Source organism: Cajanus cajan, chromosome 8 (genome assembly GCF_000230855.2).
Source record: "Cajanus cajan strain Asha chromosome 8, NIPB_CcT2T_4, whole genome shotgun sequence".
Taxonomy (NCBI): Eukaryota; Viridiplantae; Streptophyta; class Magnoliopsida; order Fabales; family Fabaceae; genus Cajanus; species Cajanus cajan.
This window is the reverse complement of record NC_138524.1, coordinates 52042429-52067145: the sequence shown is the minus strand read 5'-3', so window position 1 is coordinate 52067145 and position 24717 is coordinate 52042429. Positions and strand designations below refer to the sequence as shown.

General features: G+C 41.7%; 1 protein-coding gene, 23 non-coding genes and 1 pseudogene across 24 annotated transcripts; 24 read left to right on the top strand and 1 right to left on the bottom strand.

Moving 5' to 3' along the window:
- Positions 1-147: 147 nt before the first annotated feature.
- Positions 148-921, bottom strand: LOC145950642 (ATP synthase subunit C family protein). Its single transcript, XM_083061981.1, is given in 1 exon segment — positions 148-921. A coding segment is annotated over 1 exon segment (225 nt). The 5' UTR covers positions 892-921; the 3' UTR covers positions 148-666.
- Positions 922-4766: 3845 nt separating this feature from the next.
- LOC145951479 (5S ribosomal RNA) lies at positions 4767-4885 on the top strand. The gene has a single exon (XR_014429277.1). It is a non-coding gene; the product is annotated as a 5S ribosomal RNA (ribosomal RNA).
- Positions 4886-5116: 231 nt separating this feature from the next.
- Positions 5117-5235, top strand: LOC145951486 (5S ribosomal RNA). Its single transcript, XR_014429284.1, has one exon. It is a non-coding gene; the product is annotated as a 5S ribosomal RNA (ribosomal RNA).
- Positions 5236-5468: 233 nt separating this feature from the next.
- LOC145951466 (5S ribosomal RNA) lies at positions 5469-5587 on the top strand. Its single transcript, XR_014429264.1, has one exon. It is a non-coding gene; the product is annotated as a 5S ribosomal RNA (ribosomal RNA).
- Positions 5588-5816: 229 nt separating this feature from the next.
- On the top strand, positions 5817-5935 carry LOC145951506 (5S ribosomal RNA). Its single transcript, XR_014429303.1, has one exon. It is a non-coding gene; the product is annotated as a 5S ribosomal RNA (ribosomal RNA).
- Positions 5936-6167: 232 nt separating this feature from the next.
- On the top strand, positions 6168-6286 carry LOC145951472 (5S ribosomal RNA). The gene has a single exon (XR_014429270.1). It is a non-coding gene; the product is annotated as a 5S ribosomal RNA (ribosomal RNA).
- A 233-nt stretch (positions 6287-6519) lies between these two features.
- Positions 6520-6638, top strand: LOC145951465 (5S ribosomal RNA). The gene has a single exon (XR_014429263.1). It is a non-coding gene; the product is annotated as a 5S ribosomal RNA (ribosomal RNA).
- Positions 6639-6867: 229 nt separating this feature from the next.
- LOC145951512 (5S ribosomal RNA) lies at positions 6868-6986 on the top strand. The gene has a single exon (XR_014429309.1). It is a non-coding gene; the product is annotated as a 5S ribosomal RNA (ribosomal RNA).
- Positions 6987-7219: 233 nt separating this feature from the next.
- LOC145951502 (5S ribosomal RNA) lies at positions 7220-7338 on the top strand. Its single transcript, XR_014429299.1, has one exon. It is a non-coding gene; the product is annotated as a 5S ribosomal RNA (ribosomal RNA).
- Positions 7339-7570: 232 nt separating this feature from the next.
- Positions 7571-7689, top strand: LOC145951454 (5S ribosomal RNA). The gene has a single exon (XR_014429252.1). It is a non-coding gene; the product is annotated as a 5S ribosomal RNA (ribosomal RNA).
- A 232-nt stretch (positions 7690-7921) lies between these two features.
- Positions 7922-8040, top strand: LOC145951521 (uncharacterized; annotated as a pseudogene).
- A 233-nt stretch (positions 8041-8273) lies between these two features.
- LOC145951509 (5S ribosomal RNA) lies at positions 8274-8392 on the top strand. Its single transcript, XR_014429306.1, has one exon. It is a non-coding gene; the product is annotated as a 5S ribosomal RNA (ribosomal RNA).
- A 232-nt stretch (positions 8393-8624) lies between these two features.
- On the top strand, positions 8625-8743 carry LOC145951507 (5S ribosomal RNA). Its single transcript, XR_014429304.1, has one exon. It is a non-coding gene; the product is annotated as a 5S ribosomal RNA (ribosomal RNA).
- A 232-nt stretch (positions 8744-8975) lies between these two features.
- Positions 8976-9093, top strand: LOC145951505 (5S ribosomal RNA). Its single transcript, XR_014429302.1, has one exon. It is a non-coding gene; the product is annotated as a 5S ribosomal RNA (ribosomal RNA).
- Positions 9094-9324: 231 nt separating this feature from the next.
- On the top strand, positions 9325-9443 carry LOC145951503 (5S ribosomal RNA). The gene has a single exon (XR_014429300.1). It is a non-coding gene; the product is annotated as a 5S ribosomal RNA (ribosomal RNA).
- A 232-nt stretch (positions 9444-9675) lies between these two features.
- Positions 9676-9794, top strand: LOC145951421 (5S ribosomal RNA). Its single transcript, XR_014429219.1, has one exon. It is a non-coding gene; the product is annotated as a 5S ribosomal RNA (ribosomal RNA).
- A 232-nt stretch (positions 9795-10026) lies between these two features.
- On the top strand, positions 10027-10145 carry LOC145951433 (5S ribosomal RNA). The gene has a single exon (XR_014429231.1). It is a non-coding gene; the product is annotated as a 5S ribosomal RNA (ribosomal RNA).
- Positions 10146-10376: 231 nt separating this feature from the next.
- LOC145951477 (5S ribosomal RNA) lies at positions 10377-10495 on the top strand. Its single transcript, XR_014429275.1, has one exon. It is a non-coding gene; the product is annotated as a 5S ribosomal RNA (ribosomal RNA).
- Positions 10496-10727: 232 nt separating this feature from the next.
- Positions 10728-10846, top strand: LOC145951478 (5S ribosomal RNA). The gene has a single exon (XR_014429276.1). It is a non-coding gene; the product is annotated as a 5S ribosomal RNA (ribosomal RNA).
- A 232-nt stretch (positions 10847-11078) lies between these two features.
- Positions 11079-11197, top strand: LOC145951448 (5S ribosomal RNA). The gene has a single exon (XR_014429246.1). It is a non-coding gene; the product is annotated as a 5S ribosomal RNA (ribosomal RNA).
- A 232-nt stretch (positions 11198-11429) lies between these two features.
- On the top strand, positions 11430-11548 carry LOC145951443 (5S ribosomal RNA). The gene has a single exon (XR_014429241.1). It is a non-coding gene; the product is annotated as a 5S ribosomal RNA (ribosomal RNA).
- Positions 11549-11779: 231 nt separating this feature from the next.
- LOC145951476 (5S ribosomal RNA) lies at positions 11780-11898 on the top strand. Its single transcript, XR_014429274.1, has one exon. It is a non-coding gene; the product is annotated as a 5S ribosomal RNA (ribosomal RNA).
- A 232-nt stretch (positions 11899-12130) lies between these two features.
- On the top strand, positions 12131-12249 carry LOC145951440 (5S ribosomal RNA). The gene has a single exon (XR_014429238.1). It is a non-coding gene; the product is annotated as a 5S ribosomal RNA (ribosomal RNA).
- A 232-nt stretch (positions 12250-12481) lies between these two features.
- On the top strand, positions 12482-12600 carry LOC145951447 (5S ribosomal RNA). The gene has a single exon (XR_014429245.1). It is a non-coding gene; the product is annotated as a 5S ribosomal RNA (ribosomal RNA).
- Positions 12601-12832: 232 nt separating this feature from the next.
- LOC145951396 (5S ribosomal RNA) lies at positions 12833-12951 on the top strand. Its single transcript, XR_014429194.1, has one exon. It is a non-coding gene; the product is annotated as a 5S ribosomal RNA (ribosomal RNA).
- The last annotated feature ends 11766 nt before the right edge of the window (positions 12952-24717 follow it).

Sequence of the window (24717 nt, the reverse complement as noted above, 5' to 3'; positions counted from 1 at the left end):
ACTTTTATGATTAATCCTAGTTTAACGTTTAACTTAATAAGGCTTTTGCCTTTCCCCCGTCCATGGGACTAGCCTTTTATCTGCTTTCATAGACTATCGCTCCTTCAACTCGCTTTTGTTCAATTATAAAAATCCAGGTGAAACCTAAGTGAAAAGTTCTGTTAGGTTCTTAGTAGCAATATTTCGTCTTATGTCACGAAATCTAGAATAAATTCAATTGCGTTAAGGAAATGGGGGCTTTGTACCCCCTCATTTAAGAGATTCAAGAAAATATCTTGTAAACTTGGCAAATCGTTTAAAGTCCCGTAGATATGCTCTCCAACGTTTTCGATGCTTAACCCTTCTGGTAAGACATAATTTGCACCATAAAAGTCACGGAATAACGTTATAAGCTGCACATTTATTTGATCCTTTACAGTGTTCAAAACAACCTCGGAATCTATTGATTTTGCACCTTCAAAGATCTAGCTGGATACGAGTTGTGGTGGCCCCCCATTTAAGGCTAAAGACGTAGTTTCATTCACAGAGTCTGTTGAGATCTGTCCTACAAGAATTTACCGGGATCCGATATCATCTAAAATATGCCCGCATACCCACTCTTCTTTCCCCCATTTCTGGGGGCCTCTTCCTCAGGTAGGAGAGACTACACCTTTCAAAAGGAGAAACTTAGAAAACAAATAGAATCAAAAAGGCCATCATTAATGCGAACAAGGCAATAGCCTCGGTTAGAGCAAAGCCCAGGATTGCATATCCGAATAACTATTTTTCCAATGATGGATTTCTTGCCACGGAATGAATTAATGAACTAAAGACGTTTCCAATACCTACAGCAGATCCCACTGAAGCAATTGTAGCAGCTCCGGCACCCATTGATTTTGCACCTTCTAACATCTCGAATTGAGAAAGTCTCGTCACGCTCTTTCATTCATGATTTTTATGTTCTCGTCGCTTCTTCCCGTCGTTCCTTTTCTCTTGGACATCTCACTTGAAATGCATTCATTCTTTTCGATCTTGTACTCAGGTACACTGAACACCAAAAAAATCTCAATGAAGACAGGGAACGCAACTAAACCTTTGAACTCGGGTAGCCTTTTAGCATAGCTTTCATCATAACTAGGCAACTTTCTTTTCTTCTCTTATGAAATTCAAGATCTCCCCTTGAGAACGCACAGAACAGTTACAAAATCATACCCTTTGGATGTTACGTTACATATCTAATACCCTTTGGTCCCTCACGGAACACTGGCTATATCATCTAGCCCCATGTCAACCAATCCAACTCCTTCAGCCGCTATGCATCCTATTGGGACGCTTCGACTTTTTGTTCTGCCAAGGTCTAATCGTTCTGACGTAGTCTAAGTCTTCTAGGGGAATGTCGACTGCTGAAGTTGAAGCTGAAACCAATGATGTTAACCGGCGATGCTGATTCCGAAGCCGTGGCAAAAAATCTTTCCCCTGTAGAAAGAAGTGTCTCTGCACAATCTCTGATGAGCTGACCCTATCTGAGGCTGTCGACTTAACTGTGCCGAATCTGGAGGTTTGCTTTGATCCGAGTCTTCCATGGCCTGATCGTGCTCATATTGATCGGGAGGAAAAAACCTGCCCCAAAGGCTATGCTCCGCAAAAGCGGTGCCCCTTAAATGTGCTCTCATCAGATAGAATGAAAGTTGTTAGAGTATAGGTAAGCCCGGGGAGCTATTGGGGTCGGAGTGGTCTCTCTAGTCATACCAAGTAGCTATATTAGGTTCATTTCCTTCTCGATTCAATCTTTAATTTCGTTTGATTTTAGGTAGAAAGCCGCAGTCAAATCTCTCTTTTTGAACAGAGCTTTAAGCCTTTAGCACATCAATAGATATTGTAGTAAAATCATCCTTTTGATTTGAGCCCATTTCCATATTGATTGGAATAGCCAAAAATGCACCTTTCCCCACTATCACTTTCTAGAATTATTTCTGATACATGCTCCGAGAGGGTTAGCCCCGGCTATCAAGATGAGCTAAATGGTCACACCAGTGTACTATGCCAAAAGGGAATTTAAAAGATCTCGGGATTGCTTCAATGGCAGAAGCCAGAAGAGTGAATTCAGCGATTACTTTTTGACATGGTAATTGGAATCTTCCCTCAACCAAGGAGGGGCTCAACTCGATATGGCTAGAAAACCCTTAGGGCCACTTCTCATTATACCTTTGGACACAAGGCTCGCCATCTACGGAGCTTTTTTTGTAGTGCTAGTTCAGAGGCTTGGGGCCCGACCCCTGCGGCTGGATTGAATCCTTTTCGAACTACGAATGACTTGATCCTGTCCAAGCCACTAGGAAGGTACCGGAGGCAAGCTCGATGGAATAGAGGGGAGGCTTAGACCGACTGCATCGATAACACTATATCTTATCTGCTGAACTGAAGGCTCTTCCCGCGATAGCATAGTAATGATTGCTTTCCAGGACCGCTCTTGCCACATCCTAACGAAAGAGTTGCTTCCGGCATAAAAGATAGGTTTTGAAAAGCACACCAGATCATCGACGAACAGCAGAACACGAAAATAGTGGAAATCTCGAGAGTTTCAATCCCTTGACCCAAAAATGGATCGATTGCTTTTGTGGTGGCATAGCCTCGTAGGTGCGTGAGGGGAAGCTATAGACATAGCTTGCGATGACCTAACAGTCCTTGATTTTTAGTTGAATAGAACTACTTGAAAGAATTGATAGGACCAACGGCCCGATGCCAGTAGTTTCACATTTTTGGGCATGACATTGCTCCATATCTTTCGATCTTGTACCTGGTGATGGACTTCACACAAACAGAGTCTCTAGGAATAACGAGAAAAGATCTCCTCCTTGTCTTCTAGATCAGTATTGCGCACCTCTTTGATCAGGATAAGCTGACTCACACGCAAGACATAATCTTCCCAAATTTCTCAATCTGGGACTCCGTCTTGACTGAAAAAAAGTTGGATAGCTCGCGGCAGAACCTCGACCTAAACGAGACTACGTACAAAATTTGATATTTCAGATAGTCACCCAGCTAAGTAAGTAACTGGTAGTGGCTGGTAGTAGTTCCACAACTCGAGATGGAACATGTATTATTTCATAATAAATGGCTATTCTAAAATGATATGAACAGTCTTTTCTCATGAAAAATGCAACTTTGAAATTGCGTAGGTGATGGAAGAAAATCTTCAAACGGTGGTGTGATCCACACGAGTAGATACAAAAAGGCTGTCATTGGGTGGAGAATTTCCATTTGCTGTCTCGTTCGCTACCACTCCGTGGGGTTAGAATTAGGCAATTGGCCCAGTTAGAGTTCTGACTATAGCTGCAACCTATCTCATATTGGGCCGCCCTCGATCAAACTATAAATTTCATATCATAAGAGAAGAAAGCCACTTTTACGCCCAAAAGCTCCCCATACATGCAAACACAACAAATAAAACCAAACAAAGACAAAGAAAAGCCATGCATTAAAACACACTACTTTGGGTCGACGGACTCTTCTATTCTAATCTCCCCGGTGACCGCGGGTGACAGCACGCACAATTAGGTCTTCCTGCTCCGCCCCTGAATAGGGAGCCGCCGAATACACCAGCTACGCCTAACATGTGAAATGGATGCTTAAGAATATTGTGCTCATCCTAAAATACAATCATAAGGTTGAAAGTCTCAGAGATTCCTAGAGCATCAGAAAAGAAAAGCTTCCTTGACCAATAGGATAGATCAATAAAACACCAGTAGCAGGCTGAAAGAGGAGCTGAATATGCAACAACAATCCAAAGGCACTTAGCCAGACGAAAACAAAGTTCCCACTCATGTACCCGGATAGAGGACTCGAAAGAGCTTTATTTGCACCGTTCCCTTCTTTATCGAATAGGGAAGGAGGTCGTCACTTCAAATTATACTAGGGATGAGAACCAGAGAACGCTCTCTACTAAGACTCCCGTATGATATGCAGGTTAAAGCTCCCGTTTTATATGCCTGCATTGAAGGCAGGACGCCTCCCTCTTATCTCATACCGCTTCGTCCTACTTCAGCAGCTAGATTGAATGTTTCGTAAAGCCATCCTGAAAGTCAGGTTGCATATCGAATCTTCGACCTCCCGGTTCGAAGGAAGTAATCTCGATAGGAATGCCCGTCTACATAAGAGAAAGAAGATACTTTAACCCTCTCTTTTATCGAGAAAGTAGACTCTTTCTTTTTCTTCTGCCCTCGAAACAGCAGTACAAGAGTTCCTGCCTCTTGTTTTAGAGTCAATTGGAGGAATCTCCTTTCTTCGGTCAAGCTTCAATTTCGTACTCTGGAGTTTCCTTACTCTTACTTCTAGCAAGCGAATGTTCCGTTTTAGGTGGATTCTCTATTTAGTAATTAGTAAGAGGTCAAAGCCTAAACCTTTTCGCCGAGTATTCCTGGCCACTCGAGTCTTGGCTTGGCCACACTGTAATAAGTTCCCATCTCCTTTTTTAATAAAAAAGCTACTGGACTTGGCTTCTTTCCCGCAAATAGTGTCTTATATTGAATCACATATATAGTGCTTACTGATTCAATCACAGAAGAAAAGATCACAGTTGATACGCATTCAATTGCTAACATCACACCGTTTACTGATTAACATCATAGTGTCTTGGCTTGGCCACACTCTAATAAGTTCCCATCTCCTTTTGTCAAATTTTCAAACTATCTCGGATTGAACTCAAATATTAGCCTTAAAAATTCAAATTTGAAGGCTAATAATTTTCCTTACAACCGCATATACTAATATTTTGCGTAATACCTGTCAGATGCGATCGTACCAGCACTAATGCACCGGATCCCATCAGAACTCCGCAGCTCAGCGTGCTTGGGCGAGAGTAGTACTAGGATGGGTGACCTCCTAGGAAGTCCTCGTGTTGCACCTCTTTTTTTTTGCCGATTTCTTACTTACGTGGTTATTTGAATTTTTTTTCTTAAAAAAAATCGTCTCAGTTGTTTTTCTCAAATTTAACTGTCTCAATTTTTTAACAGGGTACTTTTGTCAAATTTTCAAACTATCTCGGATTGAACTCAAATATTAGCCTTAAAAATTCAAATTTTAAGGCTAATATTTTTCCTTACAACCGCATATACTAATATTTTGCGTAATACTTGTCAGGTGCGATCATACCAGCACTAATGCACCGGATCCCATCAGAACTCCACAGTTAAGCGTGCTTTGGCGAGAGTAGAACTAGGATGGGTGACCTCCTGGGAAGTCCTCGTGTTGCACCTCTTTTTTATTTGCCGATTTCTTACTTACGTGGTTATTTGAATTTTTTTTCTTAAAAAAAATCGTCTCAGTTGTTTTTCTCAAATTTAACTGTCTTAATTTTTTAACAGGGGTACTTTTGTCAAATTTTCAAACTATCTCGGATTGAACTCAAATATTAGCCTTAAAAATTCAAATTTTAAGGCTAATATTTTTCCTTACAACCGCATATACTAATATTTTGCGTAATACTTGTCAGGTGCGATCATACCAGCACTAATGCACCGGATCCCATCAGAACTTTGCAGTTAAGCGTGCTTGGGCGAGAGTATTACTAGGATGGGTGACCTCCTGGGAAGTCCTCGTGTTGCACCTCTTTTTTTTTGCCGATTTCTTACTTACGTGGTTATTTGAATTTTTTTTCTTAAAAAAAATCGTCTCAGTTGTTTTTCTCAAATTTAACTGTCTTAATTTTTTAACAGGCGTACTTTTGTCAAATTTTCAAACTACCTCGGATTGAACTCAAATATTAGCCTTAAAAATTCAAATTTTATGGCTAATATTTTTCCTTACCGCATATACTAATATTTTGCGTATTACTTGTCAGGTGCGATCATACCAGGACTAATGCAACAGATCATATCAGAACTCCGCAGTTAAGCGTCGTTGGGCGAGAGTAGTACTAGGATGGGTGACCTCCTGGGAAGTCCTCGTGTTGCACCTCTTTTTTATTTGCCGATTTCTTACTTACGTGGTTATTTGAATTTTTTTTCTTAAAAAAAATCGTCTCAGTTGTTTTTCTCAAATTTAACTGTCTCAATTTTTTAACAGGGTACTTTTGTCAAATTTTCAAACTATCTCGGATTGAACTCAAATATTAGCCTTAAAAATTCAAATTTTAAGGCTAATATTTTTCCTTACAACCGCATATACTAATATTTTGCGTAATACTTGGTAGGTGCGATCATACCAGCACTAATGCACCGGATCCCATCAAAACTCCACAGTTAAGCGTGCTTTGGCGAGAGTAGTACTAGGATGGGTGACCTCCTGGGAAGTCCTCGTGTTGCACCTCTTTTTTATTTGCCGATTGCTTACTTACGTGGTTATTTGAATTTTTTTTCTTAAAAAAAATCGTCTCAGTTGTTTCTCTCAAATTTAACTGTCTTAATTTTTTAACAAGGGTACTTTTGTCAAATTTTCAAACTATCTCGGATTGAACTCAAATATTAGCCTTAAAAATTCAAATTTTAAGGCTAATATTTTTCCTTACAACCGCATATACTAATATTTTGCGTAATACTTGTCAGGTGCGATCATACCAGCACTAATGCACCGGATCCCATCAGAACTTTGCAGTTAAGCGTGCTTGGGCGAGAGTATTACTAGGATGGGTGACCTCCTGGGAAGTCCTCGTGTTGCACCTCTTTTTTTTTGCCGATTTCTTAATTACGTGGTTATTTGAATTTTTTTTCTTAAAAAAAATCGTCTCAGTTGTTTTTCTCAAATTTAACTGTCTCAATTTTTTAACAGGCGTACTTTTGTCAAATTTTCAAACTACCTCGGATTGAACTCAAATATTAGCCTTAAAAATTCAAATTTTATGGCTAATATTTTTCCTTACCGCATATACTAATATTTTGCGTATTACTTGTCAGGTGCGATCATACCAGGACTAATGCAACAGATCATATCAGAACTCCGCAGTTAAGCGTCGTTGGGCGAGAGTAGTACTAGGATGGGTGACCTCCTGGGAAGTCCTTGTGTTGCACCTCTTTTTTATTTGCCGATTTCTTACTTACGTGGTTATTTGAATTTTTTTTCTTAAAAAAAATCGTCTCAGTTGTTTTTCTCAAATTTAACTGTCTTAATTTTTTAACAGGCGTACTTTTGTCAAATTTTCAAACTATCTCGGATTGAAGTCAAATATTAGCCTTAAAAATTCAAATTTTAAGGCTAATATTATTCCTTACTACCGCATATACTAATATTTTGCGTAATACTTGTCAGGTGCGATCATACCAACACTAATGCACCGGATCCCATCAGAACTTTGCAGTTAAGCGTGCTTGGGCGAGAGTATTACTAGGATGGGTGACCTCCTGGGAAGTCCTCGTGTTACACCTCTTTTTTTTTGCCGATTTCTTACTTACGTGGTTATTTGAATTTTTTTTCTTAAAAAAAATCGTCTCAGTTGTTTTTCTCAAATTTAACTGTCTCAATTTTTTAACAGGGGTACTTTTGTCAAATTTTCAAACTATCTCGGATTGAACTCAAATATTAGCCTTAAAAATTCAAATTTTATGGCTAATATTTTTCCTTACAACCGCATATACTAATATTTTGCGTAATACTTGTCAGGTGCGATCATACCAGCACTAATGCACCGGATCCCATCAAAACTCCGCAGTTAAGCATGCTTGGGCGAGAGTAGTACTAGGATGGGTGACCTCCTGGGAAGTCCTCGTGTTGCACCTCTCTTTTTTTGCCGATTTCTTACTTACGTGGTTATTTGAAGTTTTTTTCTTAAAAAAAATCGTCTCAGTTGTTTTTCTCAAATTTAACTGTCTCAATTTTTTAACAGGGGTACTTTTGTCAAATTTTCAAACTATCTCGGATTGAACTCAAATATTAGCCTTAAAAATTCAAATTTTATGGCTAATATTTTTCCTTACAACCGCATATAGTAATATTTTGCGTAATACTTCTCAGGTGCGATCATACCAGCACTAATGCACCGGATTCTATTAGAACTACACAGTTAGGCGTGCTTTGGCGAGAGTAGTACTAGGATGGGTGACCTCTTGGGTAGTCCTCGTGTTGCACCTCTTTTTTATTTGCTGATTTCTTACTTACGTGGTTATTTGAATTTTTTTTCTTAAAAAAAATCGTCTCAGTTGTTTTTCTCAAATTTAACTGTCTTAATTTTTTAACAGGGGTACTTTTGTCAAATTTTCAAACTATCTCGGATTAAACTCAAATATTAGACTTAAAAATTCAAATTTTAAGGCTAATATTTTTCCTTACAACCGCATATACTAATATTTTGCGTAATACTTGTCAAGTACGATCATACCAGCACTAATGCACCGGATCCCATCAGAACTTTGCAGTTAAGCGTGCTTGGGCGAGAGTATTACTAGGATGGGTGACCTCCTCGGAAGTCCTCGTGTTGCACCTCTTTTTTTTTGCCGATTTCTTACTTACGTGGTTATTTGAATTTTTTTTCTTAAAAAAAATCGTCTCAGTTGTTTTTCTCAAATTTAACTATCTCAATTTTTTAATAGGGGTACTTTTGTCAAATTTTCAAACTATCTCGGATTGAACTCAAATATTAGCCTTAAAAATTCAAATTTTATGGCTAATATTTTTCCTTACAACCGCATATACTAATATTTTGCGTAATACTTTGCAGGTGCGATCAAACCAGCATTAATGCACCGAATCCCATCAGAACTCCACAGTTAAGCGTGCTTTGGCGAGAGTAGTACTAGGATGGGTGACCTCCTGGGAAGTCTTCGTGTTGCACCTCTTTTTTTTTTGCCGATTTCTTACTTACGTGGTTATTTGAATTTTTTTTCTTAAAAAAAATCGTCTCAGTTGTTTTTCTCAAATTTAACTGTCTCAATTTTTTAATAGGGTACTTTTGTCAAATTTTCAAACTATCTCGGATTGAACTCAAGTATTAGCCTTAAAAATTCAAATTTTAAGGCTAATATTTTTCCTTACAACCGCATATACTAATATTTTGCGTAATACTTGTCAGTTGCGATCATACCAGCACTAATGCACCGGATCCCATCAGAACTCTGCCGTGAAGCGTGCTTGGGTTAGAGTAGTACTAGGATGGGTGACCTCCTGGGAAGCCTCGTGTTGCACCTCTTTTTTTTTGCCGATTTCTTACTTACGTGGTTATTTGAATTTTTTTTCTTAAAAAAAACGTCTCAGTTGTTTTTCTCAAATTTAACTGTCTCAATTTTTTAACAAGGGTACTTTTGTCAAATTTTCAAACTACCTCGGATTGAACTCAAATATTAGCCTTAAAAATTCAAATTTTAAGGCTAATATTTTTCCTTACAACCGCATATACTAATATTTTGCGTAATACTTGTCAGTTGCGATCATATTAGCACTAATGCACCGGATCCCATCAGAACTCCGCAGTTAAGCGTGCTTGAACTAGAGTAGTACTAGGATGGGTGACCTCCTGGGAAGTCCTCCTGTTGCACCTCTCTTTTTTTGTCGATTTCTTACTTACGTGGTTATTTGAATTTTTTTTCTTAAAAAAAATCGTCTCAGTTATATTTCTCAAATTTAACTGTCTCAATTTTTTAACAGGGGTACTTTTGTCAGATTTTCAAACTATCTCGGATTGAACTCAAATATTAGCCTTAAAAATTCAAATTCTAAGGCTAATATTTTTCCTTACAACCGCATATACTAATATTTTGCGTAATACTTGTCAGGTGCGATCATACCAGCACTAATGCACCGGATCCCGTCAGAACTCCGCAGTTAAGCGTGCTTGGGCGAGAGTAGTACTAGGATGGGTGATCTCCTGGGAAGTCCTCGTGTTGCACCTCTTTTTTTTTGCTGATTTCTTACTTACGTGGTTATTTGAATTTTTTTTCTTAAAAAAAATCGTCTTAGTTGTTTTTCTCAAATTTAACTGTCTCAATTTTTTAACAGGGGTACTTTTGTCAAATTTTCAAACTATCTCGGATTGAACTCAAATATTAGCCTTAAAAATTCAAATTTTAAGGCTAATATTTTTCCTTACAACCGCATATACTAATATTTTGCGTAATACTTGTCAGGTGCGATCATACCAGCACTAATGCACCGGATCCCATCAGAACTCCGTAGTTAAGAGTGCTTCGGCGAGAGTAGTACTAGGATGGGTGACCTCCTGGGAAGTCCTCGTGTTGCACCTCTTTTTTTTGCCGATTTCTTACTTACGTGGTTATTTGAATTTTTTTTCTTAAAAAAAATCGTCTCAGTTGTTTTTATCAAATTTAACTGTCTCAATTTTTTAACAGGGGTACTTTTCTCAAATTTTCAAACTACCTCGGATTGAACTCAAATATTAGCCTTAAAAATTCAAATTTTAAGGCTAATATTTTTCCTTACAACCGCATATACTAATATTTTGCGTAATACTTGTCAGGTGCGATCATACCAGAACTAATGCACCGGATCCCATCAGAACTCCGCAGTTAAGCGTGCATGGACTAGAGTAGTACTAGAATGGGTGACCTCCTGGGAAGTCCTCGTGTTGCACCTCTCTTTTTTTGTCGATTTCTTACTTACGTGGTTATTTGAATTTTTTTTCTTAAAAAAAATCGTCTCAGTTATATTTCTCAAATTTAACTGTCTCAATTTTTTAACAGGGGTACTTTTGTCAAATTTTCAAACTATCTCGGATTGAACTCAAATATTAGCCTTAAAAATTCAAATTTTAAGGGTAATATTTTTCCTTACAACCGCATATACTAGTATTTTGCGTAATACTTGTCAGGTGCGATCATACCAGCACTAATGCACTGGATCCCATCAGAACTCCGCAGTTAAGCGTGCTTCTGCGAGAGTAGTACTAGGATGGGTGACCTCCTGGGAAGTCCTCGTGTTGCACCTCTTTTTTTTTGCCGATTTCTTACTTACGTGGTTATTTGAATTTTTTTTCTTAAAAAAAATCGTCTCAGTTGTTTTTATCAAATTTAACTGTCTCAATTTTTTAACAGGGGTACTTTTCTCAAATTTTCAAACTATCTCGGATTCAACTCAAATATTAGCCTTAAAAATTCAAATTTTAAGGCTAATATTTTTCCTTACAACCGCATATACTAATATTTTGCGTAATACTTGTCAGGTGCGATCATACCAGCACTAATGCACCGGATCCCATCAGAACTCCGTAGCTAAGCGTGCTTGGGCGAGAGTAGTACTAGGATGGGTGACCTCCTGGGAAGTCCTTATGTTGCACCTCTTTTTTTTTGCCGATTTCTTACTTACGTGGTTATTTGAATTTTTTTTCTTAAAAAAAATCGTCTCAGTTGTTTTTCTCAAATTTAACTGTCTCAATTTTTTAACAGGGGTACTTTTGTCAAATTTTCAAACTATCTCGGATTGAACTCAAATATTAGCCTTAAAAATTCAAATTTTAAGGCTAATATTTTTCCTTACAACCGCATATACTAATATTTTGCGTAATACTTGCCAGGTGCGATCATACCAGCACTAATGCACTGGATCCCATCAGAACTCCGCAGTTAAGCGTGCTTGGGCGAGAGTAGTTCTAGGATGGGTGACCTCCTGGGAAGTCCTCGTGTTGCACCTCTTTTTTTTGCCGATTTCTTACTTACGTGGTTATTTGAATTTTTTTTCTTAAAAAAAATCGTCTCAGTTGTTTTTATCAAATTTAACTGTCTCAATTTTTTAACAGGGGTACTTTTCTCAAATTTTCAAACTACCTCGGATTGAACTCAAATATTAGCCTTAAAAATTCAAATTTTAAGGCTAATATTTTTCCTTACAACCGCATATACTAATATTTTGCGTAATACTTGTCAGGTGCGATCATACCAGAACTAATGCACCGGATCCCATCAGAACTCCGCAGTTAAGCGTGCATGGACTAGAGTAGTACTAGAATGGGTGACCTCCTGGGAAGTCCTCGTGTTGCACCTCTCTTTTTTTGTCGATTTCTTACTTACGTGGTTATTTGAATTTTTTTTCTTAAAAAAAATCGTCTCAGTTATATTTCTCAAATTTAACTGTCTCAATTTTTTAACAGGGGTACTTTTGTCAAATTTTCAAACTATCTCGGATTGAACTCAAATATTAGCCTTAAAAATTCAAATTTTAAGGCTAATATTTTTCCTTACAACCGCATATACTAGTATTTTGCGTAATACTTGTCAGGTGCGATCATACCAGCACTAATGCACCGGATCCCATCAGAACTCCGCAGTTAAGCGTGCTTCGGCGAGAGTAGTACTAGGATGGGTGACCTCCTGGGAAGTCCTCGTGTTGCACCTCTTTTTTTTTGCCGATTTCTTACTTACGTGGTTATTTGAATTTTTTTTCTTAAAAAAAATCGTCTCAGTTGTTTTTATCAAATTTAACTGTCTCAATTTTTTAACAGGGGTACTTTTCTCAAATTTTCAAACTATCTCGGATTCAACTCAAATATTAGCCTTAAAAATTCAAATTTTAAGGCTAATATTTTTCCTTACAACCGCATATACTAATATTTTGCGTAATACTTGTCAGGTGCGATCATACCAGCACTAATGCACCGGATCCCATCAGAACTCCGTAGCTAAGCGTGCTTGGGCGAGAGTAGTACTAGGATGGGTGACCTCCTGGGAAGTCCTTATGTTGCACCTCTTTTTTTTTGCCGATTTCTTACTTACGTGGTTATTTGAATTTTTTTTCTTAAAAAAAATCGTCTCAGTTGTTTTTCTCAAATTTAACTGTCTCAATTTTTTAACAGGGGTACTTTTGTCAAATTTTCAAACTATCTCGGATTGAACTCAAATATTAGCCTTAAAAATTCAAATTTTAAGGCTAATATTTTTCCTTACAATCGCATATACTAATATTTTGCGTAATACTTGCCAGGTGCGATCATACCAGCACTAATGCACTGGATCCCATCAGAACTCCGTAGTTAAGCGTGCTTGGGCGAGAGTAGTACTAGGATGGGTGACCTCCTGGGAAGTCCTCGTGTTGCACCTCTTTTTTTTGCCGATTTCTTACTTACGTGGTTATTTGAATTTTTTTTCTTAAAAAAAATCGTCTCAGTTGTTTTTGTCAAATTTAACTGTCTCAATTTTTTAACAGGGGTACTTTTGTCAAATTTTCAAACTATCTCGGATGGAACTCAAATATTAGCCTTAAAAATTCAAATTTTAAGGCTAATATTTTTCCTTACAACCGCATATACTAATATTTTGCGTAATACTTGTCAGGTGCTGTAGACCCCTAAAATTGTCCGGGTCGGAAATAAAGCTCAAAGACTCTCGAAGACCGAAGGAAAGTCAGCCAGAAGGACTCCTGGAAGACCCTAGGGTGATTCTTTGTAGGTCTAAAGGTCTTAGAGTAGCTTAGAATAAGGGTGTGCGAGGATTGGAGCTCAATACGCCCTCCTAGAGGTTCAGTACGGCCGTACTGAGCCATTTGAACTACAATACGGCCGTAGTGAAATCAATACGGCCGTACTGAAGTTTTTGAACTTCAGTACGGCCATACCAAATTCAATACGGCCGTACTGTAGTTAAAAATGGCTCAGTACGGGCCGTAGTGAAATCAATACGGCCGTACTGAAGTTTTTGAACTTCAGTACGGCCGTACCAAATTCAATACGGCCGTACTGTAGTTCAAAAACCCAGTACGGGCCGTATTGACCTCCCAGGCCGTATTGCGCCTCAATCCTATAAATAGGACGTCATTGGCACGTCCTCCCACACTTTTTCCAGACTTCTGGACCCTCTTGCTGAGGATTCTTGGGTTTTTGAGCTATTCTCTGCCTTAGGAACCTCTCTGAGAGCCAACCCGACTAAGTTCTTGAGTCATGAGCCTTGAAGCTTGAGACTCGAACAAGTCGAAGGGAAATCTCTTTGATTTCCATAGTTAATATTTGTTCTAGGGAAAGGAGCGAGCGAGCGTGTAGTGGGAAGGAGCGCCAAAAAGCCTCCTAACTCTTTTTGAATATATAAAAGCACGCTTCAAAGGTTTCTTTCCAAGTCCTTTCTTTTACCGCTTTCATTTATCGCTTTTTGATTGTTGCATTGCACGCTTTCAACATGTAGATAGTTTACTTATAATCGTTCTAATAAATAGGGTTAGTTTAGTAATTTTACGCTATTATTCATGAAATAATCCGTCATAGGGAACCCGAAAGGGGCGTTATGGGGTGTTAACACCTTCCCCGCACGTAATCGACTCCCTTACCCAACTCTGGTTGTAATGGCCAAGTTGATTTGTGAAAATCAATTGCCTTATATTTTTTTCCAATGTTTTGAGTAAAACATTGGTGGCGACTCCAAGAACCCCTTTTTGCGAAAACCACTAATCCATGGAGGGTCCCGCTTAGGATTAACATGGATTGGTGAGAATCATTTTAATAAAATTGTTAGTTCGATGAGGTTTCAGTTTGAGAATAAGTCGTTCTAACAATCCATCATCTTTCAAAACTTAAAAAGAGTCTGACCATCGTCGCGAATGCCAAGGTCCGTTTCGGCGGGTGGCGACAGATGGCGACTCCACTGGGGAAGCCTCGAGAGTCAGTCCCATTTAGTGATGGATTATTTCTAAAATAATAGTTTAAAATTGCTTCATTACCCCTAGCTTGTATGATAATATGTTTTATCTATGTGGTTTTAATAACTGTTGTATGTTTAAATTTTCGCAATTGTTTGAAATAAAAACTGCACACAAACCTTTGCACACAACAGTTCCCTCTATACCCGGGGGCATGAGTGGAAAGCCATAGGGAGTGGATGTTAGTACGTCCGGTTGTCGAATGGGTCTATAGGTGCCCGTAGACCGTTGTCGGAAAGCATCACTCAAGGTGAAAACCATGAACTCAAGTCCGACAGTGCGTTGGAACTTTCCATCGACTTACGACGAGAGGGATTGGGTCCCTATAATGGGGGCACCTTGAGGGCCTCAGACCGGTGAGAACAGTTAGAACCTCCTTGAATATGCACTTTTCTGCAGGATACCCCTACCTCGTGATTCGCTCGTGACTGTTCGTGGATGAGTGAATTGTTTGTGTATAGGTCTATGTGACATTGTTTGTGCATTAATAATAAACCTCGTGATAAGGTCTAAGAATAACCCCCATGCATGAAAAATGTCATGACATGAGAGGAAAGACCATGTGTGAAAATATAATAAAAGTGAGGAGCATGTGCATCATTACCAATAAGACATCATGCATCCTCATAACCATTCATTTTAGGCTCACCAATACCCCTTGACATGAGTAAAAGAGACCCATGACTATTGAGATTCTCCGTTGGGGAGAGATCATAAGTCAAGGAGGGTGGTAAACCTCCGTCTTAAAAAGGCAGCGCCTTAAAGATGGAAGGTTACCAAGCTCATGTCAAGAGTGTATTCATTCCATAAATAAACTAATTAGATTAAGCATTCATTTTAGAAAGTGGCTGGTCATCTCTCTGTCCTCACACGCGCGCAGAAACTCAAGAAGATGGACGCGTTGGAGGAACAAAATAAGAAGCTTACAACCGAGCTCTCACAGCTCAAGGAGCAAATGGCGCAAATGATAGAACTCATGCGTCACCAAAACATGCACGGGGCTCACCATAGTGACCATGAGTCCCATCATGAGGAGGATCATGAGGAAGAGCAAGACCCTCCGCAAGCTGTACCCCTTGGGGCGGGGATTACAATTAGAGAGCCCGAGATTTCAAAAGAGCAATTCCACGCTCTCGAGGACCGGCTGAGGGCTATGGAGGGGCATGATTTTGATATCAAAGATGCCGTCGACATGTGCTTAGTGAGGGACATCCAATTCCCTCCCAAATTTAAAGTGCCCGATCTCCCAAAGTATGTGGGATCGACTTGCCCCAAAAGTCATCTCACCATGTATTGCCGAAAGATGGCTGCATATGCCACTAATGAAAAGCTCTTAATCCATTACTTCCAAGAGAGCTTGGCTGACACCGCACTCAACTGGTATATGCAGCTGGATGGGAATCAGGTGCTTACATGGAAGCAGTTGGCCGACGCATTTCTCAAGCGCTACAAGTATAACATCGACCTAACACCCGATAGGTCCGATCTTCAAGCCTTGAGCAAGAAAAATGATAAATCCTTTAAGGCGTACGCCCAACGATGGAGGGAATTGGCAGCACAAATAGAGCCCCCGCTGTCGGATAAGGAGACGGTGTCCCTATTTATAAACTCGTTGACTAGTCCCTATTATGACAAGATGATAGGGAATACGACAACGCTCTTCTCGGACATCATCACCATTGGAGAAAGAGTGGAACAAGGGCTGAAAAGTGGGAAGCTAGCTAAGCCTTCCCAATCATTTGAAGCTAAGAAGACCTTTGGGAAGAAGAAGGAGGGAGGAGTCAACGCCATAACTATTTCTTCATCTTCCTCCGCTTCGAAGTCGGGAAAGTCGCAGTACAACCCTGTGAAGAAGTTTGATAAACTTCCGACCACATATAGCGACCTCTTGCCGAAGCTAGTACAAGCTCATCTTCTAGCTTACATTCCACCAAGGAAAATTGATCCACCTTACCCCGATTGGTACAATCCGCAAGACAAATGTCTATACCATTCGGGGGCACCGGGGCATTCAACGGAGAACTGTAGAACTCTCAAATATAAGGTCCAAGACCTTATCGATGCTGGGTGGGTCACTTTTGATTCAACAGCGCCCGACGTGAGCAAGAACCCTCTGCCGAAGCAGGAGTAGAGAGAAGAGCAAGCCACGATAGTGCCCCTCCACATTTTTCTTTTCTTTTTGGGACTCATGATCAGTACCCGAGATCATAAGACCCTTTTCATGTGAATAAGGGTTTTTTGTACAGTTTTTCATACATATCAATAAAGAGGCATTTTTCACACATCATTCTCTCATTTATTCTTTTCTCTCTTTCTCTCATTAACATTAATAATTCTAAACCAAAAACAGAACCAATAAAACAATTATGTCTATGATTGTTCGCTCCGACCGGGATCCGAAAGTTGAGAATGAATGGGTTGAGTTGGACAGTGATGAGGAGACCATCTCTCTGGATCTGCAAAGACTGCTAGATCAAGAAGCTCGTCTACTCCAACCGTACCAAGAGAAATTGGAGACCGTGAATTTGGGGCAGGGCCAAGAGATAAAAGAGGTCAACATTGGGACCCATATCAGTGATGAAATAAGGGCGCAATTGATCCAATTATTAAGGGAATATAAGGACGTATTTGCATAGTCGTATCATGATATGCCCGGTTTGGACTCTAACATCGTCGAGCACAAGTTACCGTTGAAGGAAGGGTTTCGACCCGTCAAACAAAAGCTTCGACGAATCAAGCCCGAGTGGTCTTTAAAGATCAAGGAGGAGGTAGAAAAGCAATTAGATGCGGGGTTCATGGTTGTATCTCAGTATCCCGAATGGCTGGCTAACATCGTGCCAGTCATTAAAAAGAATGGAAAGGTTAGAGTTTGTGTTGACTACAGGGATCTGAATCGTGCCAGTCCAAAGGACGATTTTCCCTTACCGCACATCGATACACTAGTGGATCATACAGCCACAAACACACTCTATTCCTTTATGGATGGGTACTCTGGGTACAACCAAATTAAGATGAATGTGGAAGACCGCGAGAAAACTTCCTTCATTACATCCTGGGGTACTTTCTGCTACAGGGTGATGCCTTTTGGACTCAAAAATGCGGGTGCCACCTACCAACGAGCGATGGTGATGTTATTCCACGACATGATCCACAAAGAAATCGAAGTATACGTGGACGACATGATCGCAAAGTCGAAGGACGAAATGGACCATATCCAATATTTGAGAAAATTATTCAGCCGGCTTCGCAAGTATCAGCTTAAGCTAAATCCGGCTAAGTGTACTTTCGGAGTTCGGTCGGGTAAGCTTCTCGGGTTCATCGTCAGCAAGAAAGGCATAGAGGTGGACCCCGATAAAGTGAAGGCAATAATGGAAATGCCTCCTCCTAAGACCGAGAAAGAGATAAGAGGATTCCTCGGTAGGGTGAACTATGTCGCAAGGTTCATCGCACAGTTGACTGACACGTGCAAACCAATATTCAGGCTGTTGCGCAAGAATCATTCCGAATCTTGGGATGAGGATTGTCAACAAGCTTTTGATAAGATTAAACAGTGCTTGGCCAATCCACCAGTATTGGTGCCTCCTGTCGAGGGAAGACCATTAATCCTCTACTTAACTGTGCTTGATGAGCCCATGGGAGCTGTGCTAGGACAACAAGATGAAACGGGAAAGAAAGAACGAGCCATCTACTACATGAGCAAGAAATTTCTCGACTATGAAACCCGCTACACGCCGTTAGAAAAGACGTGCTGTGCGTTAGCATGGGCAACACAACGGCTCAGGCAGTATATGATTAGGCATACTACTTGGTTGGTTTCCAAAATGGATCCAATTAAGTACGTGTTCGACAAACCAATAATCACTGGGAAGATTGCCCGATGGCAAGTACAGTTATCAGAATTTGACATCATACATGTCACACAAAAGGCCATCAAGGGTAGTACCCTAGCTGATTACCTAGCACACGGGCCGACCAACGACTACCAATCCCTTCAGGATAATTTCCCCGATGAGGATATAATGAATCTACAACATGAAGAGCCTAAAGATGATGCGTGGACCATGTATTTTGATGGAGCCTCCAACATGCTTGGACGAGGGATTGGCACAGTGCTAATCTCTCCACAAGGAAAATACATTCCCGTAACGGCAAGACTCAACTTCGATTGTACAAACAACATGGCTGAATACGAGGCTTGCGCGTTGGGAATCCAAGCAGCCATCAACAATGGTATCCTAAAACTCAAAGTGTTTGGTGATTCGGCCCTAGTCATCTACCAACTACGAGGTGATTGGGAAGTCCGAAATCCTAAACTGATACCATATGTTGAGCATATCAAAGATTTGACACATCTCTTCCAAAGTGTCGTCTTTGAATACATTCCAAGGGAGGAGAATCAGTTTGCCGACGCTCTTGCTACACTCTCGTCAATGTTCGCCTTGGATAAGGAGCATGAAATGCCCATCATCAATATCCGGCGACACAATAAGCAAGCGTTCTGTCTTCTGATAGATGAAGCTGTCGATGATTGTCCATGGTTCTATGATATCAAGCAATATTTAACAAAAGGGGAATATCCTGATGCGGCCAACGACAATGACAAGAAGCATATCCAAAGAAGGGCCATGGGATTTCTGCTAGTCGGTGAAACCCTCTACAAGAAAAATTATGACTCGGTCTTGTTGAGATGTATAGACCAAGTCGAAGCTCAAAATATGATCAAAGAAGTACATGAGGGGGTTTTCGGTACCCATATCCCTGGGCCTGCAATGGCTAAAAAGATCCTCAGGGCGGGATACTATTGGTCGACCATGGAAAGGGATTGTTACCAGTACGTGCGAAAATGCCATAAGTGTCAAGCATACGCCGACAACATTCATGTCCCGCCGACTCCACTCAATGTATTGGCTTCACCTTGGCCATTCGCAATGTGGGGCATGGATGTTATTGGACCCATCGAGCCGAAAGCATCCAATGGACATAGATTCATCCTTGTAGCCATTGACTACTTCACCAAATGGGTAGAAGCGGCATCGTATGCTCACGTGACCCGAAAGGTGGTAACATCCTTCATCAAGAAGAACATTATATGCAGATACGGTATTCCCGATAAAATCATCACTGATAATGGATCTAATTTGAATAACAAGATGGTGGAAGAACTGTGCCAAGAATTCAAGATCCAACACCACAACTCTTCCCCATATCGGCCAAAGATGAATGGGGCAGTCGAGGCAGCCAATAAAAACATCAAGAAAATAGTGCAAAAGATGGTTGTCTCATTTAAAGACTGGCATGAGATGTTACCCTTCGCTCTTCATGGTTATAGGACTTCAGTACGTACATCTACAGGAGCTACTCCATTCTCCCTCGTCTATGGGATGGAGGCAGTTCTGCCTGTCGAAGTCGAGATACCTTCTCTAAGGGTAATCATGGAAGCAAAACTTTCTGAGGCAGAATGGGTTCAAAGCCGATACGACCAATTGAATCTTATCGAAGAGAAACGGCTGAACGCCATATGCCATGGTCAAGCCTATCAGAGGAAGATCAAAAAGGCTTTTGACAAGAAAGTCCACCCTCGAGTCTACCATGAGGGAGAGCTGGTAATGAAGAAGTTGCTACCAGCTCAAAAGGACAAAATCGGAAAGTGGGCCCCGAATTACGAAGGACCATATGTGGTGAAGCGAGCCTTCTCAGGAGGAGCATTGATCCTCACGAACATAGATGGAGAAGAACTTCGATACCCAGTCAACGCTGACGTGGTAAAGAAGTACTATGCTTGAAGACGTTGCTTGCATAGGCCCGCTAGGATGAAAACCCGAAAAGGGCGTCCTAGGCAAAAGTTAGGGCAAAATAAAAAGCCCGCCAGTACAAGGGTACTAGGCAAAACAAAGGCGAATTTATCCCCGCTAGGATACGTCCTAGGCAAAAATTAGGGGCAAAAGAATAAGACACAAAAACAAAGCAAGCAACGATCACTCGAATCGAAAACCGAAAGGCGGTTCAAGTGATTATCTTCTAGAAGCAAGCGTCTTGCAGTATCTACACTCCTGACTCAGGCATCTCACCCGAAGCAATTAGGGGAACGTAAGAGCAACAATTACAGATATAATTGTTAAGCCTAATGTATATAGCCTACCCTGGCCAGCCATTCTTCAGAAATTCCTTCTGTATATCTTTCTGTAAAAAAACATTTGTGAATATCAATAAAATATCTATTCATTTCTCTTCTCTTGACCATGTGATTATGCCTCTAAATTGGTGTTTCTTAAAAATTGTACGAAATTCCTTTAATAATCGGTCAATAAAGAAAGTTGGAGGGGTTCCTATAAAATCCGTAATCTCCTGCGTAAGAGGCTCACAGAAATCCTCCCTCACATCAACGACAGAAATTCCTCCAAGAAGAGGAGGATAGGGAGAGCCATTCATTTTTCTAAAAACATTAACAAAATAATTAAACTTGCATTTTGTGCATCACACACACATTAGTTGCACATTCAAAGACCTTATCATGAGGCAGTCGCATAAAATAGAAAAAAATAGGAAAAATTTGTTGTGTATGACAGCAGCCAACAGAAAAAGCCGAAAAATCGACAAAAAAGGCAAAAATTCAGAAAATCCAACAAATCGTACAGAATAACTGAGCCTGGAGAGGCTTTCCGAAATAATACTCCCCAGAGACATCTCAGCTTGCACTCTTGGGCCGAATTCCCAGTGAAAGCTATCAGAGCAAGATCAGCAAGATTCCCCAATGGAAGCATGATCATCCAAACAAAATATCCGAGTCAAAGGACTTAGACTTCCTCAGTGGAAGGTAGCTTTCCAACTCGAGCGACGAGTGAAGCTAAGCCTGAAGAGGCTTTCTAAATAATACTCTGGGATACATAAGATCCTCAATCTCCATTCGCCTACTCAGAGGCACTCCTCCAAAAAAGGGAAAATCCAAAAAGATCAATACCCATTCCCCAAGCGGAATTCGGTATTCAACCAAACACCGAACGTCAAGATAATCCGCCTAACAGAAGAGGCCAATCAAGATCAATACGACAGAATCCCCCAGCGGATAACAGCCTACGCAGAGGCAACAAAACCAGAAAATCAAAAGAGTCACCCGAATAAGGATAACCGGGATACTCCACCACCGTCGAAAGGACGTCAGCCAACCATAAGGCACCGCTCACCTCAGAAAGAGCATCTTTGTGTCTGCATCCCCAAGGAATCAGAATTTCCCCAGTGGGCACCAACTACGCAATAGAGAGTTGGGACACAAGAACCTATGAGTAACTGCACATCCCCTAGACGGATCCCTGCGTTATCCAGCCCTCAGCGGCATCAAAATCAAAAACAACCGTCGAAGCAGCATCGTGGACTGTGGAGACAAAATCATCACAATAGAATCCCCCAGCGGATAACAGCCTACGCAGAGGCAATAAAACCAGAAAATCAAAAAGAGTCACCCGAATAAGGATAACCGGGATACTCCACCACCGTCGAAAGGACGTCAGCCAACCATAAGGCACCGCTCACCTCAGAAAGAGCATCTTTGTGTCTGCATCCCCAAGGAATCAGAATTTCCCCAGTGGGCACCAACTACGCAATAGAGAGTTGGGACACAAGAACCTATGAGTAACTGCACATCCCCTAGACGGATCCCTGCGTTATCCAGCCCTCAGCGGCATCAAAATCAAAAACAACCGTCGAAGCAGCATCGTGGACTGTGGAGACAAAATCATCACAATAGAATCCCCCAGCGGATAACAGCCTACGCAGAGGCAACAAAACCAGAAAATCAAAAGAGTCACCCGAATAAGGATAACCGGGATACTCCACCACCGTCGAAAGGACGTCAGCCAACCATAAGGCACCGCTCACCTCAGAAAGAGCATCTTTGTGTCTGCATCCCCAAGGAATCAGAATTTCCCCAGTGGGCACCAACTACGCAATAGAGAGTTGGGACACAAGAACCTATGAGTAACTGCACATCCCCTAGACGGATCCCTGCGTTATCCAGCCCTCAGCGGCATCAAAATCAAAAACAACCGTCGAAGCAGCATCGTGGACTGTGGAGACAAAATCATCACAATAGAATCCCCCAGCGGATAACAGCCTACGCAGAGGCAATAAAACCAGAAAATCAAAAAGAGTCACCCGAATAAGGATAACCGGGATACTCCACCACCGTCGAAAGGACGTCAGCCAACCATAAGGCACCGCTCACCTCAGAAAGAGCATCTTTGTGTCTGCATCCCCAAGGAATCAGAATTTCCCCAGTGGGCACCAACTACGCAATAGAGAGTTGGGACACAAGAACCTATGAGTAACTGCACATCCCCTAGACGGATCCCTGCGTTATCCAGCCCTCAGCGGCATCAAAATCAAAAACAACCGTCGAAGCAGCATCGTGGACTGTGGAGACAAAATCATCACAATAGAATCCCCCAGCGGATAACAGCCTACGCAGAGGCAACAAAACCAGAAAATCAAAAGAGTCACCCGAATAAGGATAACCGGGATACTCCACCACCGTCGAAAGGACGTCAGCCAACCATAAGGCACCGCTCACCTCAGAAAGAGCATCTTTGTGTCTGCATCCCCAAGGAATCAGAATTTCCCCAGTGGGCACCAACTACGCAATAGAGAGTTGGGACACAAGAACCTATGAGTAACTGCACATCCCCTAGACGGATCCCTGCGTTATCCAGCCCTCAGCGGCATCAAAATCAAAAACAACCGTCGAAGCAGCATCGTGGACTGTGGAGACAAAATCATCACAATAGAATCCCCCAGCGGATAACAGCCTACGCAGAGGCAATAAAACCAGAAAATCAAAAAGAGTCACCCGAATAAGGATAACCGGGATACTCCACCACCGTCGAAAGGACGTCAGCCAACCATAAGGCACCGCTCACCTCAGAAAGAGCATCTTTGTGTCTGCATCCCCAAGGAATCAGAATTTCCCCAGTGGGCACCAACTACGCAATAGAGAGTTGGGACACAAGAACCTATGAGTAACTGCACATCCCCTAGACGGATCCCTGCGCTATCCAGCCCTCAGCGGCACCAAAATCAAAAACAACCGTCGAAGCAGCATCGTGGACTGTGGAGACAAAATCATCACAAATCCCTGGAGAGGGCAAACTCACGCTACCAAAGTGACCAGAAGCACGGAGGTATGCAACCCTGGGGAGGGCAAACCGCAGACCCTGGAGAGGGCAAACTCACGCTACCGAGGTTGTCAGAAACACCGAGGTATGCACGAGCCTGGAGAGGCGACGACTAATAATCAGCTACCCCGTCGTCAGAAACACGGAGGTATGCAGCTACCGAGGTTGTCAGAAACACCGAGGTATGCACGAGCCTGGAGAGGCGGTACTCAGCTACCCCGTCGTCAGAAACACGGAGGTATGCAGCTACCGAGGTTGTCAGAAACACCAAGGTATGCACAAGCCTGGAGAGGTGGTACTCAGCTACCCCGTCGTCAGAAACACGGAGGTATGCAGCTACCGAGGTTGTCAGAAACACCGAGGTATGCACGAGCCTGGAGAGGCGACGACTAATACTTAGCTACCCCGTCGTCAGAAACACGGAGGTATGCAGCTACCGAGGTTGTCAAAAACACCGAGGTATGCACGAGCCTGGAGAGGCGGTACTCAGCTACCCCGTCGTCAGAAACACGGAGGTATGCAGCTACCGAGGTTGTCAGAAACACCGAGGTATGCACGAGCCTGGAGAGGCGGCACTCAGCTACCCCGTCGTCAGAAACACGGAGGTATGCACGAGCCTGGAGAGGCGACGACTAATACTCAACCTGGAGAGGCCACTCAACAATTTTCCCACCGGAAGACACTACAAGTCGGAAGGATGGCTTACTCCCCGGACAATTGGGTCAACTCCTTTACTTGTCAACCGGTACACCAAAAAGCCGTTCGACTAAGTAAAGGGGGGGCAGCTGTAGACCCCTAAAATTGTCCGGGTCGGAAATAAAGCTCAAAGACTCTCGAAGACCGAAGGAAAGTCAGCCAGAAGGACTCCTGGAAGACCCTAGGGTGATTCTTTGTAGGTCTAAAGGTCTTAGAGTAGCTTAGAATAAGGGTGTGCGAGGATTGGAGCTCAATACGCCCTCCTAGAGGTTCAGTACGGCCGTACTGAGCCATTTGAACTACAATACGGCCGTAGTGAAAT